The sequence below is a fragment of the Numenius arquata genome, chromosome 16 (assembly GCF_964106895.1).
Source record: "Numenius arquata chromosome 16, bNumArq3.hap1.1, whole genome shotgun sequence".
Taxonomy (NCBI): Eukaryota; Metazoa; Chordata; class Aves; order Charadriiformes; family Scolopacidae; genus Numenius; species Numenius arquata.
The window spans coordinates 5,239,073-5,257,021 of NC_133591.1; the positions used below are offsets into that span (position 1 = coordinate 5,239,073).

Sequence of the window (17,949 nt, forward strand, 5' to 3'; positions counted from 1 at the left end):
CATGTTATCACAAAAGTTACCAAAAGACAGAAAATTTAACAAGTAGTAAAAATATTTTTGGACTACTAATACCAATAAAGTTAGATACATAAAACGCAGTGCAAATTCACAATACACTTATCTATCACCTCCATCACTTCTGAGGATTTTCAACCCTCGGAAAAAAAGTTGGCACTTGATAAGTGTAAAATATACCTGGTTGTTTTTATTAACTGTTAGCAAAACTAATTTGAGAGTGTTTTAGAGTTTTTGTGTAGCAGGCTCAAAGTACGCATTTCTGTACTCAGTCACCACCCTGGTAGCCCCCACCAACTTTAATTCTTTCTAGGACACAAATCATTTCTACAGCAGACTTACGTTTAGCATTCAGATACAACAGTCCAAGTACCAGCACTAATAGCACAGCAAAATTACTTTGAAACGAGTCATAATTAACCATGCTTATACGAAGCTTCAGTGAGAAAATAATACCAAGAAAAGATATTACACTATTTAAAAAAAAAAAACCAACACATCCTGTACCATCACTAGATTACAGAAAAAAAAACACACTTTGCAAACAAATCCAATGCACATTGCTTCACAAAATCCCCCATCTATAGAAACTTTCCAGACTTACACTGGGGAATTGGTTCAGCTGCCAATAACACTGACCAACCTTCTGCCCTTTGTCTTCAGAAGGCAAAACAAGCCAAATAACCATATTTTCAGAATAGAGAGCTTCCTGTTATGAGCTTAATTTCAGATTAGTATTCGCTAGCAACCACCACACTCCAGAGGAAATGATTAAGGGACAGCCTTACGTAACGAAAAAAAAAAAAGATATTCTATTTTGACTGATGCTGTTTGTAGTACAGACTTCCAAACAACATCGTGCATTCCAGGACAATGATATGAAAACGCTTTGAAATAATGCAGGGGCTGTAACAGATTCTGGACTGTGAGCTTCTTAAATTACCATGAATTAGTTGAAAGTTGTTTGTGGATGTGAGAAATTGGTAACGAATTTACAGAGACATTCTGCGCAAGCAACAAGTGTTAAGATCTGTCTCCCCCAACGCTAGATTAAAATACCAGCAAGTGTCTGCACCTTAGGCTTCAAGAGTCACATTGAGAGCGAAATCTGAGCTCCCCTAAAAAGCCTCCCCCCCCTCCAGTGGCATAAGAAGTCAAGAATGGATTATGTCAGATGCAAAAAGCCACCATGGATTTCAAAAAGCTTTTCTGTTTTGCCTGCTTGCAGAGAAATGTTACCTGCAAATTCCAGATAGATACGCATGCCAAAAACTGCAAAACTAAAGGAAAAGGGGAAGTTAAAAATAGTTCTGCCAAGTGAGAGACTGAGTTTGAGGGATAAAATGAAACCGTGGAGCTTCAAGTGGGCATTTACATAATGTGAAAACACAGTATTTGATTAAGAAAATACCCTGCCTAGATTCCTGGAATCACATGATATCAAAAGCTAAGCACCTGTGTAAAAAAATCACTTCTGTATCCAAGGTGTGGAAAAATAAAATAAAAAAAAACCATTAAGAAAGAGTCTTAATAGGCAAGGAAATAAAAATGCCTGGTAAAGTTTCTATAAAACTCTAAACTGGCTCTACAAACAGTTTAGTTTAATTTCAAGAGACCAGGACTTTCAGGATATCAAGCTATTTAGGAGTGGGAGGAGTGTGTACTTTTATTCTGAAAAGTCTAAGGTAACAATTGAAATGTAGAAATGGAACTCTTGTAACTTTTACTGGCTAAAAACCATGCAACATTTTCTGACAAGAGTTTCAGCTCAGTGAGCTCTGAAAAACCTTGTGCACCTGGCCACAAATGCCACTGTCTGGGCACACTGCAAAGGCTGCCGATGCGGTCCATTGCAACTCTTTGCCCAGTATTCAGATCTGGTTGTTACTATCCAAACACTGGCACCGACAGAGAATTCCTTAGAGGGACAAATAGCTCCCGGTTTGCCACACATACATCCAGCTGCGATGGGAATACATCAGAACAGAATAGGATGCTGATTTACCATCACTAAATAATTCCGAGTGTGATTTGATTTGTAATGTCAAGAAATCCACTGTAAGTTGTTTCACAATTTGATGGATTTACAAAATTTAGACCCTATCACCTTCCTAGAAAAACCTTGTTGTCACCGATATTTGAAAACAAAAATAATCACATTTACCAAACACAATCGCAAACCTCGGTGCCACAGCTCAGATGTTGTACTCCATTGTGCAAAAGCCAGAGGCTTTCCATTGCCTACATTAAGTCTCTGATGGGGATAAAAGGGAAATATAAGCACCAATACATAACTTAGGCGCACCAAAATATTCACTGGAGGATAAAGCCAGGATGTGGCGGAAGGCGAGGTGGTCTTTGGGGGAGAGCTGGAGGATACTGCGGTACAAACTGAGATGGGTATCCCGGCTGTGGCATTTGACTTCCAGACTGAACTCCCGGTCGCGGGGGGAGAGGAGGATACGGAGCACCTGGGTAAGAAAGAGCTGGTCCTGAACTCACGGCTGCAGTAAACAGAGTAGGAGAGCGTCCTGCTGGGACTGAAGAAGGTGGAGGGGGTGGTATTCGTCGGGGCACAACTGAAGGAGGAGTGTTTGCATCCGAAGTGTAGGAATCTTGAGGTGCTGGTGGTGTCTCAGGTGCTCTTGGCTGAGCCTGCGACTGAACCTGCAGAAGTCTCTGTCCCTTTAGCACCATTTCTTGGAGCTTCTCGATTTTCACACGTCGCAAGTGAGCCAGTTTACGCTTGCTCTGGTACTCATCGATGAAGGAATCCAGTGGTATTTCACCATCAAGAAATTTCTCTGCCATATTCTGTCAAATATGGAACAATCTCTTAGAAAACCACATACTGCAAGAGAATCTAAATGCCTTGTATCCTAAAAATAGCATAATTGTGCCTGTGATTTTCCAGCTTGCATATGGAAGATGACTGGCATGCTAAGAATTCTGAGCAGAATTCAGAGTTAGTTATTACTCAGAAGCACTGGGAGTTAAATATCATTTCTGCTTACATTTATACTGAAGCAACAGCAGTAAGATCATCTGAATCTAGCTCTGAACGTTCCCCTGATCATCAGAGATGGGAATGAATCAAGTCCAACAGCTTTCCAGATTGCCAGCTAACTGAACTACAGCTCAGTGGTGCTTGCAATGCCAACAGAGACAGAGAACTCTGCAACCCTCAGTGCAGAGAGGCAGATTATTGCTAAGCCAGGTTTAATGCTCACACTTACTTGAGGCTTCAGGTAAATCATGTTTAATAATTAAGAGAGGTGACCGCATGTATAATCACAGAATTGTCCTGGGAATGTCTTTTTGTGATGACAACTCAAGGCCAATAAGCAGATTTTTTCCCCTGATACAGTTATAGGAAATGTCCTACCGGCAAATCAGCAAACAAAGCCAAATGCTTCCATTATTCTGAAAACAGATCACCCTTCAAGCGCTTGTATCACAGCAAGTGACACTGGCACCTAGTCAGATGTGTTGAAATCCTAATGGAATATTGCACTGGAAATGCCAGAGATAAAACAGTGCAGGCAAAGTTTTTCATTAGGTTACTAATTGACATTTGTAATGGATTGATATGTATACCAGGCAAACACCATCAAAAAAAAAAATTCCACATTTTTGCGCTGTGAGTTTGAAGGCAATGCCAACAGTAAGAGAGTCCGGCTTCCTTTTCTGAAAAGGAGCGTTTTCTCTCTTAAACTTCAAAGAGTAAAAAATTATTCAGATAAAAAAATTCTCACTGAAGCCAAATGGCTGTTCATTGAAGTTCAAAGCAGAGATCAAACCAAATTCTTAAAAATATCCCTTTAGTCTATTGCACGTTCAACACTGCACTGCAGCTACGCGCATTGAAAGTCTCCGATAGTGGTTCTAAGTGGCAGAATTGAAGTGTACGACCATTACCTCTGTGTCTTCCTCAATCTTAGCCCCCTCTGTCTGAAGCAGCGCCAGCAGTGTCTCCAGTGAGGCATTACTGGATTGTCTGTCTGTAATGGCACAAAAAAGAACAGTAAGTGACAGCTGGCTCTAAGTGACTTCTAACTGAAGTTATACAGCCTCAGCAAGCATGGACATTTCTAAGGCACGTATGTACAACTAGCATACTCCATTGGTCTAGACAGGACAACCTACAGTAAGAAAATATATTAAGTGTTTAGGAATATTGTCAAGAGCGCTAGAAGTGAAATTTAATTACAGTGAAATATTTAGAATATTGAAAGACAGCACTTCAGCAGGTGCAGTATCAGACGTACAATACTGCATAATTCAGTATGAAATGAGGAAGTTAAATGCAATATTCTGTTTGCTTTATGATTAAACACTGAAAATTCAAATTATATTTTGCTTTTCAGCTAGGTAAACAAATTTGATCATTTAGAGAAGAGTAGGTCAACAACAGGTAGGTAACCACACAGTAACAGAAAGAATCCACAGTATCTTTTACTAGGTGTAACAGATACTTAATAAATCATTAGAAGAAATCTATTTCAGAACTACACAAGAATGACATTTCATTTTGTACCCTAACCACACAGCTAAAAATGAGATACCAAAAACCAAACAAAAAACGTAGAACAGATTTACATTCACTTAGAAAACAGCAAATCATAATTGTCACCAGAAAATGTTACCTAGTTTTGTTTTCTTTATCTGGTACGCTTCAAAAAGAACTTGCAGCTCTTGATATTTTTCAGTCAAATTTGATTTCAAAGACTCCAACTTTGGCTGGTACAAAAGATTGCCTTCTGCCAGGCTGCGGTTGCTGGCAAGAGTCATGTCCTTGCTGTGTTGAACATTTTGGGCCTGGGGGGGGGAGGAAAGAAGTGTGAAATGATAGTGAAAATATTAAATAAAAATAATGGTTGTTTAGACAATATGAGAATTTCAAAACTTCTAAATAAACAAGAAAAGTAATCTCTCTGTAAAAATTAGTACTATGGTATTGGACCCGTAACTTGTAACAGTACTTTTGGACTTTTTATGAAAAGAGGGAATGTCTACTGTACGGGTCAACTTCAGCTGTTGTGCTCTTTTACCATCATCTCTTTTTTCTGCTACACAAAATCCTTTCTCACAACCTATATTTTTACTGCTATACTGATACACTATTTTACTAGCATATCATCTAGAAGGAATAAGAAGGTCTATGCCACAAACGGCATGTTGAGATCATCTAAAACAACAATGGAGTGTTGAAACTCATTGGGGAAAGACCTTCAGAGGAATTGCCCCGAAAATAAGGATCTCTTCTTTCAGCTATGAGCACCTGTGACTGAGTCGCTTTCTGAACAGGAATTAACACTGACTTGAAGTCGCTTTCCTGCACATTTTTTTTTTCACATGCAGCTGAGCCCATTAAACGGTTTTCTCCAAGCTGGAAATGGCAGTAAGTTGAAGAGTTTGTGTTGTGGGCATGGACTCCTAAGAACCCCCCTCTCCTTTGAGCCGGGGCAGAGATGCTGGTGAACGCTCCTGCGGGCAGAACGGCTTTTGCCCCATCAGAACAGGAATGGGGTTCCTGCTGCGCTGAACCTGCAAGAGGCAGGTTTCACCTTGGCGGCAGGACAGCGGTTTCTGGGCAAAAACCAGTCTCTGGGCACTCACTTAGACATTTCTGCAAAGAGGCAGAGGAGCGCGGTTTACGCCACCCGAGTTTCTTCCAATTCTTGTCACACATTTGTGAGGTCTGACCTGCCGGCTGTCACAGCTTTGTGACATTAGATTTTTACATTCATGCCCTGCTACCTGAAGGTGCTTTGTATGAACTTTTACTCATTATTTAATGTAGATGCTTCCTCATTCCCACCTCATGCACCACCCTTACCATTCCCCCATAATGAACAGTAAGCAACACTTGCTGTTAAAAAGATCTTTGAATCCCAGCAGTAACAAGCAACGAGACTGCAGAGCGTCATCCTTTATCTTATTAAAATGCAAAACCCTAGGACTGCATCATTACGGTGCCTTCTCCAGAATAATCTTCCCCAACTATGTTAAATCAATTCTGGATTAATGCCAAAAGCTTGTTTTTCAGTTTAATCCTTCTGCTTAACATATCCTAGCCTGAAGACATTGTTCCTAAAGAACAAATGACAATTCTCAGGAAACCAAGATTCCAACTTTGCTCATACACACACACAGAGGCTATTTTATCAAGACAATCTTCGTGGGTTTTGGGAAAGCTGAATGTTCAGGGAAGTCTGCCCTGATTGTCACATTAGATTCAGTAAAATATTCAGACATCAAAAGGAAAAAAAAAAAAGGCAAGAGATCTGATTTCAGATTTTCAGTCTGAATCAACAAGTGAGACAGTTTTCCCACAGCACAACAGACTGATTCTATTAAAGCTGCCTTCAAAAATCAATGAAACGTTTGGTACTTTTTGTGACCTCCTACATTATTATGCCCCTTCTAGGCCACATCATCCCCGTTTAGCTCTAACAGCTCTTATTTACGGGCAGTTGCACTGAATTCAGTGCAAACCCAAAGAGTACAGTGCTTTCTTCCTTGCTCGCTGATGGATGGGTACAGGAGAGCCACACCTTGGAAACAGGAAAAGAGGAAGCCCAAACGAGCTATTGAAAAGCCCCAGAAAAGGACAGGACCGTGATTCAGGTGTTCTTGGCAGTCTGAGCACATGATTGGGTGCATCAGGTGAAAATATTTTCCAAGTGTCACAACAGCATCTTCAAAAGCAATTACTTCCTTTTGAAATATTTACGCACTGCTTTAATCTTCTAAATTCAAAACTGGCTCAATGTTACTTAAACACATCTTTGGCCCCAGATACTGCTTTTCAAAGTTTTACTCTTTCACCCGGTTCTTGCTAAACCACTTAAAAAAAATATAATAATCAAATCAGGGATAATGCTGAGTCCTAAAGTTTGTATCAATAAAAATAAAATTCTACTCCAAATTGTGAAAATTGGAGGAACTGTACTTGTGATACTGATTTGTCTTCTCGAGTTCTCGCATCAAGCTTAAACAAGCTTCCGGCCCTACGCTCGTGTTCAACTTGAATCCTTTCCAAGAGTAAAAAGAAAATCCTCTCTTCTCACTTTTGAATCCAATGCAAAATAATTTAAATTAAACTGGTTGCTTCCATTTGGTTCTTCTCATGTGATCTAATGCTGTTAGACTGCTGCTTTCTGAAAGCCTAAGTCCCCCTAGTTTACATTTTTTCTAACAATTATGGAAGGGAACTAAAATACATATGATTTTACAGCTTAATTACCGGCATCCAGCTCCTTAGCAAATCACCTGCCATCACCACACGTTTTGTTAACTGTCTTCTGAACTGCCAGCCAAAGAAGATTGCATGCAAAAAGATTCATGGTTTCTGATGCCTCTCCTCTTTCACCATTTTAATGAGCAAACTACTTCCTCCAAGCGACTTCAATTTGATCTGGTGATTGTATTTTCACTGCTGATACTCTCATTTCAAACCAGCTGCGCAGTCAGTCTGGGAAGACCAGTTTTATGAGTGAACTTTGATCTTTTTTTTCAGGATGAAGAATGTGTGTATTTCCTCTAGAGAGAAAAAAAAGCCAGTGGACGCAAACCTACGAACCTTTGAAGAACACAAATCCCAGGAGCAGAAACCTTTTACTGAAATCATATGTAATAAAGAGGAGAAGGAAGAACTCCAGGTAAACAGAATAACAGAAAAAGCTTCCTGAAGTCAGATGAGGCTTTTGTGGTGTTTTTAAACAGTACTTTTAAATAACTCCTGCCTCAAGTATCATAATGCCTCTCAACAGGACTAGGGAGGGGAAGGAGGAAGCAAATCCCTAACTTTCTACAGTGATTTTCTAAAAAAAACTTTATTTTAAAATAATTTCAAATGTGTAAAGATGAATAAATATCTTTTGATGCTGATCTTCAGCATGACATGATCTACCTGACTTGTAAAAATAAAAAAAAATAAAAATCAATATTATGACCTACATCTAATGCAGAGTGACATCCTTTGCTGTCCTTGGCACCTGATATCTAGCAATTATGGATTCATCTAAACTTAAGCAAAGGTCTTAAAAATACTTGGTTTAAAACTGAAAAAAGTTAAGGTATTCGTAATCGCACTTTAAGTTACAGTGCTTGAAATTAACAAAGACTTAATGACTCAACTTTTTCCATATTATAGCACTTCTAAGAAGGGCACATTTTTTCTACAGAAGTTGAACAAAAACCGTGATTGACATTTAATGATCAATTCCAGTGTCTCTCGAAGTCTTCACTTCCAGCATTATTCTGCGTCAAATTTCTTTAAAAAATGGACAGCTGAAGAGATGAGAAACTCAAACTAAATTTTACTCAAAACCCTGAGAAGAACCAGTTCCTCAAATCCAAGGTAAACTTAGGAATGATGTTTAATGAAACTTCAGGAGGAGCTGGTGAAGACCCATCCACCTGTTCAGGACATTTAAATGCTTCCTGTCAGTGAAAAAAGTTTGAAGTCTATGGAATAAGTGAATTCTATTTCACAACAAATAGAACAATATATAATCCCAAAGCAATACAACTTGAATACAGTCATGATTTTACAAACCAGAATAATCCCTGGCACTGATGTTAAGATCCACATAGTAAACTTTTCTGCAACTGTTCCACTGCATTTAGAAGTTAATTCAAGGAATCAGAAAAGCAAACACTCTGAAGTTACCCTAAAAGGCCCTATAGAAAAACTTTCAAAAAACCTTGACTAATTTAAAACAAACAAAAAACAGTTGCAAAATCATCCAAGGGTCAAAGATACAGTACAGCATGACCAGTCTATTAAGATTATCAATGCAGCACAAAGCACACTTTCAGCATCCATTCACAGCTTTCCACAAGCCCAAGACAATAGCCAAGCAAGGAATAAATCCAACACAAGTTATTTTGTTGTCAGATGTGTTGTGCGACAAAAACGTGTATTAACAGGGAACTGGTACTGCATCAGATGTTCACCTGTCTACTGGAAGTGCAATGAAAAAAAAGTTATTAAGAGAAATAAGCAAACAGCGTGCGATTCTCTAGCAGAATTGTGAACAAGCCTATTGAGATCATGAGCGCTTCAACAGGCAGGAAACATTAATCTGAGAGGAGAAATACCAGTCAGAATCACAAGACATAATGAGACAGGACAATATCAAAGCGAACATATGCTTTTTCTTTTTCTTTTTTTTTAACTGCTAAACTCTCACTGTGAATTCTGAAAGGGACAAATGGGGCAACAATACTGAGCTGGTTAGAAAAGGATTCTAATAGGCAAAGGATCGTTCCTTGCAATCCTTGCAAAGGATTGACAACTGAGCAGAACAGTCAAACCAAACTGTGCACACTGCAAGGAAATAAAGCCATGGACACACAGAGGTTATTAAAAAAAAAAAATCATCACTTCAAAACATAAGATGCTGAAAAAGTGAGTTTCCTTAACAGAAATAAGTTGAATAATTTTACTCAAGGTTTCATCTAATAAGCAATTCCAAGAATAGGCAGCAGCAACTGCTTTGGGAATTGAGATTCTGCTACTTTCATCAACTGCAGCTTCATTTCATCCCACTTTTCAAAAGGGAAGAAAAATGCTGAATAACATTAAAACAGAAGCTAGTACTAGCTCATCAACATCTCTACTGTTTATCATTTACTCCAAAATAATGGTTTGCAGCAGGAGTTTTTTGCGCAAAATGTCTCTGAGAAGTGTCACTCCTGCTCATCCAAAAGCACATTCCCAGAAGAACTGTTCCAGACCAGATGCCTCCCGAGATGCAGTCTGAGCGACTGAAACCTCAACTACCCACAAAGTCCATCAAGTGCTGCTATAATTACAAGCTTGCTTTGGCAAGCACCACGGCAAGTAGTCTCTCTGTACTTTCAAGAAAAAGTCTCTTAAGTAGCTATAAATAAAAAGAAGTTTTAAGTGGTACCATTCTAATTGCTTTATACATAGCATACATCCACCTTAGGTTTCCCTGGTCTTGCTCTAGCCTTTATCGTTCCCACGTTCTCTCTTTCACTTACACGTACTTGTAAATTAGGAATAAAATATGCAGTCACACTGCGGAAGTATAACGAAGCACATTTGGAGTGTCAGATTAACCCCTGAAACAGGAGCTGACAGGTGCAGAGTAGGAGAAAAGAGAATTCTTTTACAGAAGACTTAAGAGTGCTTTTCATCAAGTACTGGTGAGTGGTAACACATCCTCTAACAACACCTGTTCGGTAATAAATATTAATACAAAGTCCAAAGTAATTAGGTTTGCTAAATTTAGGTCCTCTGATTATGTAAGTACTAGCTTTAAAAATGACAAAATAAAGGTTAAAAGGTAAGTTGCAATTCCTAAACGTTTATTCCAGAGGAAAGAGGCACCCAGAACTGCAATTTGTACTTATCAGACACAGGCAGGTTACTCATTTGATGCTCAGCTGGAAGAGAAAAATCTGTAGTTGTCACCAAGTCTAATTTCTAACTTTGTAACTAAATTTCATGTTTGGCCAACAAGAACATAACCACTTACACAATGTGGTTTTAGGACAGGAGTGAGAATCCAAGAAATCTGGGCATGCATTCACGTAGTTTTAACTTGGACTTTCCGCACTGCCCGATCTTTTCAATCAGCTTTTGAGAAAAGGACTACGCTCGAAAACCCCTTCTGTACTTGCCAGTGCACTCTGAAATCCTGGAATGACAGGAAGGCAGTACATTTCTGACTTCTTGATTTCATATAATTAAGGTCTTGATGAGCAAATTATTTTTGGCAGTAGAACCTTAGTGGTCAATAACACAATGTCGCACTGTTACTAAAGTGATGTTCCAGTAGATAAAAAGAAAACTCATTTTCATAGAAGAAAAATTCATCGAGCTACCACCAGTGTCAGGTCACAAGTTCTCTCATCTATGCTGTTTAGAGTTATCTCACCGGCATGGACTTCTATAAACAATGTATATAAAGCCACACTTTTATTTCATGAAGATGAATACTGTAGATGTACTACAGATTCTAACCTCAAAGGATTAGTAGAAAAAAAAATCCTCCTCAATTTTAAAAGACTCAGAGCACCAGACAATTGGCTTCCTTCCTCTTTCTATCAGACAAGATGTTCGTTGTTCAAGCACTAAAAACCCGGAGGCTTCAAAAACAACCCTACAGACAGAAAAAGCAGCTTAGCTTTTTTTCACATTTTCACATACCTGGGGATACAGCGTGAAGGACACTGATATACACATTACCCCAAGAAAAAATGAACATGTGCATGAGCATACACACACACATAAATATATATTTATGCACCCCCACACCCACAATGACATATACAAATCCTGCTCAAATGCTGCACAGGAATACATTCCCTTTAAGGCTGGAGGTGCCTATTTTTAGCTATTAGCAAGAAAGCCAAGTGGTTTTCCAAACCCTCCTTCTTTGTGAACAAAACATTGGGTTTTGAGCTGGGTTTCCCTTGCAACAAAGAGAACAAAGGTTTTTTCAATTATGGAATAATCAGCTTTAGCCAACTTTGCCACTGAAAATACAAGTGACCTCAGAGAAGTGACTCAGGAATCACGATTTAATTGGTATGCCACAATGAAATGATGAATCTAAGGACTTTGAAATAACCCTACAACCTAGATATATGTGGACTGACAACTGAGTACCTTCACAAGTAGCAGTGAAGTCACCACGGTTCCTCCTTAACGTTCAGGATTTCCCTCTCTCCCTCTTCCTGCCACATACTTCACAATGAAAAACGAGGACCCAGCAGCACAAACTGAAGCAGTAAACAATTCAGTGGAGGCAAAAATCAGAATGAGGAAGAAGTATCCAAGCACGGCCAATTCCTTCCAAGGTGGGTAAATGCATTTCTAGGTGAACAGACCCGAGTAAAAGCCTCCACACACAATAAGAGAGGATTATACCAGACAGTAGCATAGCCATATTTCCACACAGCTTGAATACCTTCAACCCTAGCCACACTCTCCAAACACCACAAAATATTCCCTCAGGCCCCAAGAACTTTACTCTACAATTTAAAAGCCTTCTGTTGCCAAAGAAAGAGGAAAACCGGAGGGTCAAATTGAGAATATGGTCTAGTTCTGGAGAGACAGAGGATCTTTTCTACTCTGGTCATGAGGTTTTCAGTCACTTCTGACCTACAGTCTTAAGTATGTATTGACAAATAAATAATTAAAAAAGAGCCCACTGAGCCAGGTTTTCTGCTGATGTACCTTGCCAGAGGTCACGTTGAAATCAGCAATACTGCACCCATTTATATCTTTACAAAGTTAAGCCTGTTATAACCCATTGACTTTCCTTAAATATTTAGTTTTGATACAGAAGGGTACTCCTGCGCCCCGGTAAACCACGGTGCCTCTAAGATCTCTGCATGTTTTACTTATCACAGCAGTATCTGTTTCTTCAGCAGTTTCAGTTCTCAACATATAAGCTCATATGAAAAGCTATTATGCCTGTCCCACTCTCGCAAATCTATTTACACAAAGTTCAAACTACAAATTGTTGCATAATGCAGTAAATTCCCTAGAATACCTTATTACCTCAGCCTCAACCTTCAGCGGGCCTCTTCATCTCTAATACTTTGACAATTTGGTTTGAGGTGATCCAGAACAGTTTCCTCGGAAGTACCAAAAGGGCAGGAATATTAGTTTGAGAGAAAGCAATTAGAATTGATTTTACTTAGTAAACTAAGCTTCTTTCTCAAGAATATATTGTAATTATTTTTTTTCCTGGGGCTTTTGCCCTCTATATAAAAAAAAAAATCAACAAAACAAATAAATACAAGAGAAATTGTACCCCCTTACCCAGAGAAATACAGCACATTTCTTTCTTTTAAAACTTTCATATAAATGTTTTAATCTCATTTGTTGTTAGCTAACTACACAGTTAAGAATCTTTTAAGAGCATCTGTGGTCAAAAAAGCCTGGAACAGTTTCGTATCAGAACTGTAACACACAGGGTCCACTGGCACATAGAAAAACCAGTAAAAGGCAAACATAGCAGGAGGAAGAAAACAGGATTCTATTTTGCTTTAATAAGGATAGATCCAAAAGCATGGTTTAAGAGTCTGATCCATCGACAAAGACATTTCAAATAGGCAAAAAAAAAAAAAAAAGGCACCAGAAAGCCTGACAGCCTTGGCTGCGCCCAGCATACCAACCGGGGCACACAGAAATCTCTTTCATATTGTTCTGAATTAAAGTTGCGCTCTGACCGAGACCACAAATAGGACCGATTTCACCCCGACAAAATCCTTCATCACGGCCAAGGCACAAAACAAGGGCTGTATTAACGGAAAATCTGATCCCACCTCCGGTCCGTCAGTGTCTCCTAATTTAGTACAAACCCAGCGTTTTCCGCAGGGCCGGCCCCCAGCCCCCCTCCCTCGGCACCCAGAGCGGTGCCCGGGCACAGACACCCCCCTCCCCCTTACCGAGGGCCAGCAAACAAAAGGCCGGGAAGGAGACGGAGAAGGAGCGGGACAAGCAGCGCTTCCCGCACCACCGGGGCTCCCTATTTACCGGCCACTTCATGGCCGAGCCGTGACGGCTGAGCGGGGCCGGGCGGAGGGAGTCACCTGCGCAGGGGTGAGGGGGAGACGGTAATTAACACACACACACCCCCCCAATAGCAATTGGTAATGGAGGCGGCGGGACAGCGAGCTCCGAGCCGCGGGGCCCCGCGGGCAGCGCCCCAGCGGGCTGAGGAAGGGGGACAGCGGCGGCCCGAGGGGAGGCCGCGGCCGGGGCGCTGGGCTGGGCGGGTGCCCCTCACCTCTTCCATCTGGCGGGCCATGTCCTGTAGCTGCTCCTCGTCGTCCAGCAGCGCGCTGAGCTCCTGCAGGCTCAGCGCCTCCAAGCGCCGCACGTCCAGCGCCATCCCGGCGGCGGCACCGTCCGCCCCGGCCCTCGCCCCGGCCCGGCTCCCCCCGGCCCCTCTCCCGCCGCCGCCGCCGCCAACCGGAAGTGCCGCCGCGGTGTCGCCCCGGCGCGGGGTGGGCACCGCCCTCGGCGCCCCCTGCTGGGGGGGCGGGGCGGCAGCGCGCGGGGCGGGGCGTACCAAGGGGGCTGGGCGGTGTAGGGGGGCGCTGGGGCGGACGGTACCAAAGGGGGTAGTAGCGGGGGGAGGGGGCAGTCCCTGCGCCAGAGGGGAGGAGGGTGACGGGCGATGAGGCCGGGGCGGCTTGAGAGGGTCCGGGGGCGAGGGGGAGGCTGGGGGGCTGTAGGAGAGCCCACGCGAGGGTGTCTGTGTTGGACGAAACCTACCACGGGGTGACAGCCAAGCAGAGCTGCAGAAGGGTCCCGGGGTGGCGGTGGCCGGCCTGTGTCTGGCCCCCACTGAGGGAGGCCGAGCGGCGCTTCCTAAAGATGGCGGGCCTCGGCCCCTCACAGAGCATGCTTTGTCCGCTTCCCTCATGTGACGGCGCACGGTGCTCGAGGCCCTCCGTGTCCTGAGGGATGGCGGCTGCTGGAATAGCCCTTGCCAGGGTGGCTGGGGCTCAGCGGTGTCACCTCACGGTTGGGCTGCAGGCCTCAGGCAAGCACTGGGAGTGGGCTCTGTCCTGTGCCTGGCCTGAGCTCTGAGCCGTCACATCGACACCTGACACAGCCAGTTATAATGCTCCTGCCTGGAAGCGTTGTAGGCACTCTTGTTCTCCTTTTGTTTATAACCGCACAGCTGTAAATTGCGAAGGAAAATCCGTAGAATTACTTAACTTGCACTTCCTTACCAGCTTGGGAATTGGCTACAGTAAATCTCAAAAGAGTGACTGCATTATTGTGCTCTAGTCTAGGCTGAGTACCTATTTAGGTTAAAAATAGCTAAAAATTACCTTGCCAAGCTTTGGTGCTAGGTCTTTTTGTCTGTCTTAAGGACTTTTTCAAGAGGAAAGGTCAAGAGTGATCTATCAAAGATGTATTTTATGGTGAATTTAAATACTTTTGAAATGTAATGTAGCAAAAGCTCTGCATCAATTAAATCTTTATAGCTAAACTTTGTTCTTCTGATTTGTCTGTTAAGTCAACAACACTTTACTAGGCACTCTGTGGCAACACTTCGGAGCACCATCTCTCCAATTACTACTGATGTTAGCGTAGCTGATAAAGACAATTATGCCTGGAAATAATTAATTGTGTTAACATAGCCCAAGTTGTATGCATCTCTAGGCATGCACCACCTTCCTGGCCTGCTGTTGTAGCTAAGGGATCGTGGGTGTGTGTGCTCGTTTCTGTGTGCAATACCAGAGAGAGAACCAGAAGGAGCACCTGAGCCAAAGGAACAAGGTAGGGAAAGGCCATGTGGTCATTGTCTTTTGTATTTGACATTTTTGATCTAACTGGGGAAAAGAATCAATATAGGGAACTGAATCAATCTCTGATGTAATGCTATTAAAATGTAATGATGTTACATTCAGAAAGTGACCTGGTACTTCCTGCCAGAACTGAATGAAGACATGACAGCTGTATGTTTGTTCTTTTGTCCTGTAACTAAACTCAGCTCTCCAGTCCTCTCACCCCTGCAAAAGTCCCCGCTGTCATTATTAGCCGCAGGTAGTAAAAACCAACAACATGACACTGCTGGAAGAAGGCATCCTGGCTGCCTGGCCGCTTAGCGCAAAGCTGCCGTACAACCATGATGTAAACCGAGCGTATTCAGAGGCAGGTAAGAGCGGGATGTTTGTGCAGCAGGAAGCTGAGCTTGCTTAGGGTGGGGAGAAGGTGATTAGCCACCCGGGCATGCGTCCGCTCAGCCACCTCAGCCTGTTGCTGTGGTATGTGCTGAGCCCCTCCTCGTGTGGGGTGCTCCTCTTGCAGCACAGGTGAGTAAGCAGCTGTACCCATGGGCAGCAACATGGGTTTGCGCGACCACTGCAGCCTGACCTTGTTATTTAAAACCAGTAGATAGTTGCCATGCCAACGTGATACCATATACTGTATTTGCACATGCCGATCAAAAAGACAGTGTTACACCCTTGTGTTAAACTGGATTGTAAATCTGCACATGCAAACATACACACACACACACGTATATATACACACACACACAAACAGAATAATTAGTTAAGGGATTAAAAGAAGCCCTTTCTTCCCAAGAACGTTAGTGATGTGAACTTCATAGCATAGCTAAATAATTGGTATGGGGGGAGTGTGGTTTAGAGGAGTCTGACTCAGCTTCGTGTTGTAAATCTTGTTTTACCACTGCCTTTCTGTGTGATCCTGAGTGAAGTTCTCAGCTTCCCTCAACCATAGTGCCTTTTGCTTAAACAGAGGTATAACAATAACTGCTCAGTCCCAGGCTGAGCATGGAGAGAAGTTCACGCTCAATAATGCTTGTAGAGGTACTCTGGGTGAGTGTCTCCGGTGAAGCGTGCTACAGTATGATAATAATTGTATTGTCAGCATGCTGTCAGGAGAGATGGTTTACAGTGACCTTCTAAGGAGCTTTTCTGTAACTATCTAATTTTTGTGTACGTTGCATGGGGCTGATGGAAGTTCACTGCTCTAGACATCAAGGAATGGATTATTTGAATTAGCAGTAATCTGTATTAAAGTTAGAAGCTGCATAATGCAGAACAATGAAGTCCTCACAAAATGCACAAATGAACATAAATCATTTGTGCTCAAGTACAACATATTTTAAAAATATCACTTCTCCCTGTGTAGATATGCCTGGGTTCTGTAGGGATGTTGGCGTGTCGATATTAAACATCTGGTCTGCTTTTGGGTACTTTGATCAGCATCTGCATGTGATTGAGTTCTCATGTTTAGCCAGAAAAGCAGCTGAGGTTGAGAGACAAGATAGGGGTCAGCTGCTTTTGTATAATTATATATTCTACTTGGACAGGTAGGAAGGTGCCTTTCCATTCAGCAGTTTTCATGAAAGACAAAGGTTTTGTGACAGCACATCACTTGGACAGAATATGAAGGACTGCAGATAAACTGGGATTTTGGGCTACAGGGATTATCAAACATTGCAGTGCTGCAGGCTGAGATTTATCAGCTACCAAGCCCTGGTTCCTATTTGCCTTTGCTAAAATCCTTTTGAAGGGTGACAGTATTCATGAACGTTAAAACTGTAAGCAGGCAAAGTACGGAGTCAGGGTTTCTTATAACAGGAGAAATGGAACAAAAAAATTGGGAAGATTGCAGTGGAAACCATGTCATGGTGAATAAAGAGTCAGGCTTCAGTCTTGGGGAGAACTGGCATCCAGCCTAGTTTAAATTAGAAGTTAGATTTTTTTTTTTTTTTTCTTTTTAGACTTGATCCTGGATTTCCTTCTGTCACCTCATATCCTTTTACGGTCAGTAGCACTGTACCCATGCATATTTATTAGATTTAGACATATTTTGCAAGTCACCTTCACAACAACTTCATTTCTTTTCCTGGAAAAACTGGTTGGTTACATAGAGGCTGAATTTGCAAGTCTAATCTTTGGCGTTTATTAACCCTTATTAGCCTGGTTGCTCAATGGACAGATAAGTTTTAGGCTTATTTGCAATTTAATTTCCTTCTATATATTAATCACAGTCTATTTAGATTTCATAATCTAGATTCCTTCACACATGAAAATGACCTGCATATTCAAAATCCTGGGCAAGAAACAGTGGTCCTGCTGTTTGAGAGAGCAAGAATTAATTGTTGGTACTTCTCTCCTTTCTTTCAGGGAGCCTCAGGCGTGGGAAGGGGAGCAGGTTTATGTACCTGCAGATATTTTCTTTGCCTTAAGCTCACAGTGAAGCTGGAGTAGAAAAGGCAGATGCTGGTTTTCCTCCCCAGACTAAGATGCTTCTCTGAACCTGAGCTAGAAGCACTCTGTCTATTTGCTTGTGGTATTTCCAGACCTGCTGAAGGCCTAGAAAGCGCAGCCACCGAAACACACACAGTTGCTTATTCAGGCAGAGTTTGGTATACTGGGAGACAAGTTGTT

At 41.9% G+C, this 17,949-nt stretch overlaps 1 protein-coding gene across 1 annotated transcript; it reads right to left on the reverse strand.

Annotated features, from left to right (window-relative positions):
* Positions 1-2,328: 2,328 nt before the first annotated feature.
* Positions 2,329-13,901, reverse strand: VPS37B (VPS37B subunit of ESCRT-I). Its single transcript, XM_074159716.1, has 4 exons — positions 13,797-13,901; positions 4,662-4,833; positions 3,934-4,016; positions 2,329-2,829 (listed from the first exon to the last, which is right to left on the reverse strand). The coding sequence occupies exons 1-4, from the start codon at positions 13,899-13,901 to the stop codon at positions 2,329-2,331; spliced, it is 861 nt and encodes a 286-aa protein (XP_074015817.1).
* Positions 13,902-17,949: the final 4,048 nt, after the last annotated feature.

Bases quoted from the DNA above. Each gene is read 5' to 3' on its own strand.
- VPS37B (XM_074159716.1), bottom strand. From the start codon at position 13,901: ATGGCGCTGGACGTGCGGCGCTTGGAGGCGCTGAGCCTGCAGGAGCTC. The intron at 4,834-13,796 runs GTGAGGGGCACC...TCCCCCCCCCAG, and splicing joins TGGCCCGCCAGATGGAAGAG to GCCCAAAATGTTCAACACAG. The intron at 4,017-4,661 runs GTAACATTTTCT...GTGCCATTACAG, and splicing joins GATAAAGAAAACAAAACTAG to ACAGACAATCCAGTAATGCC.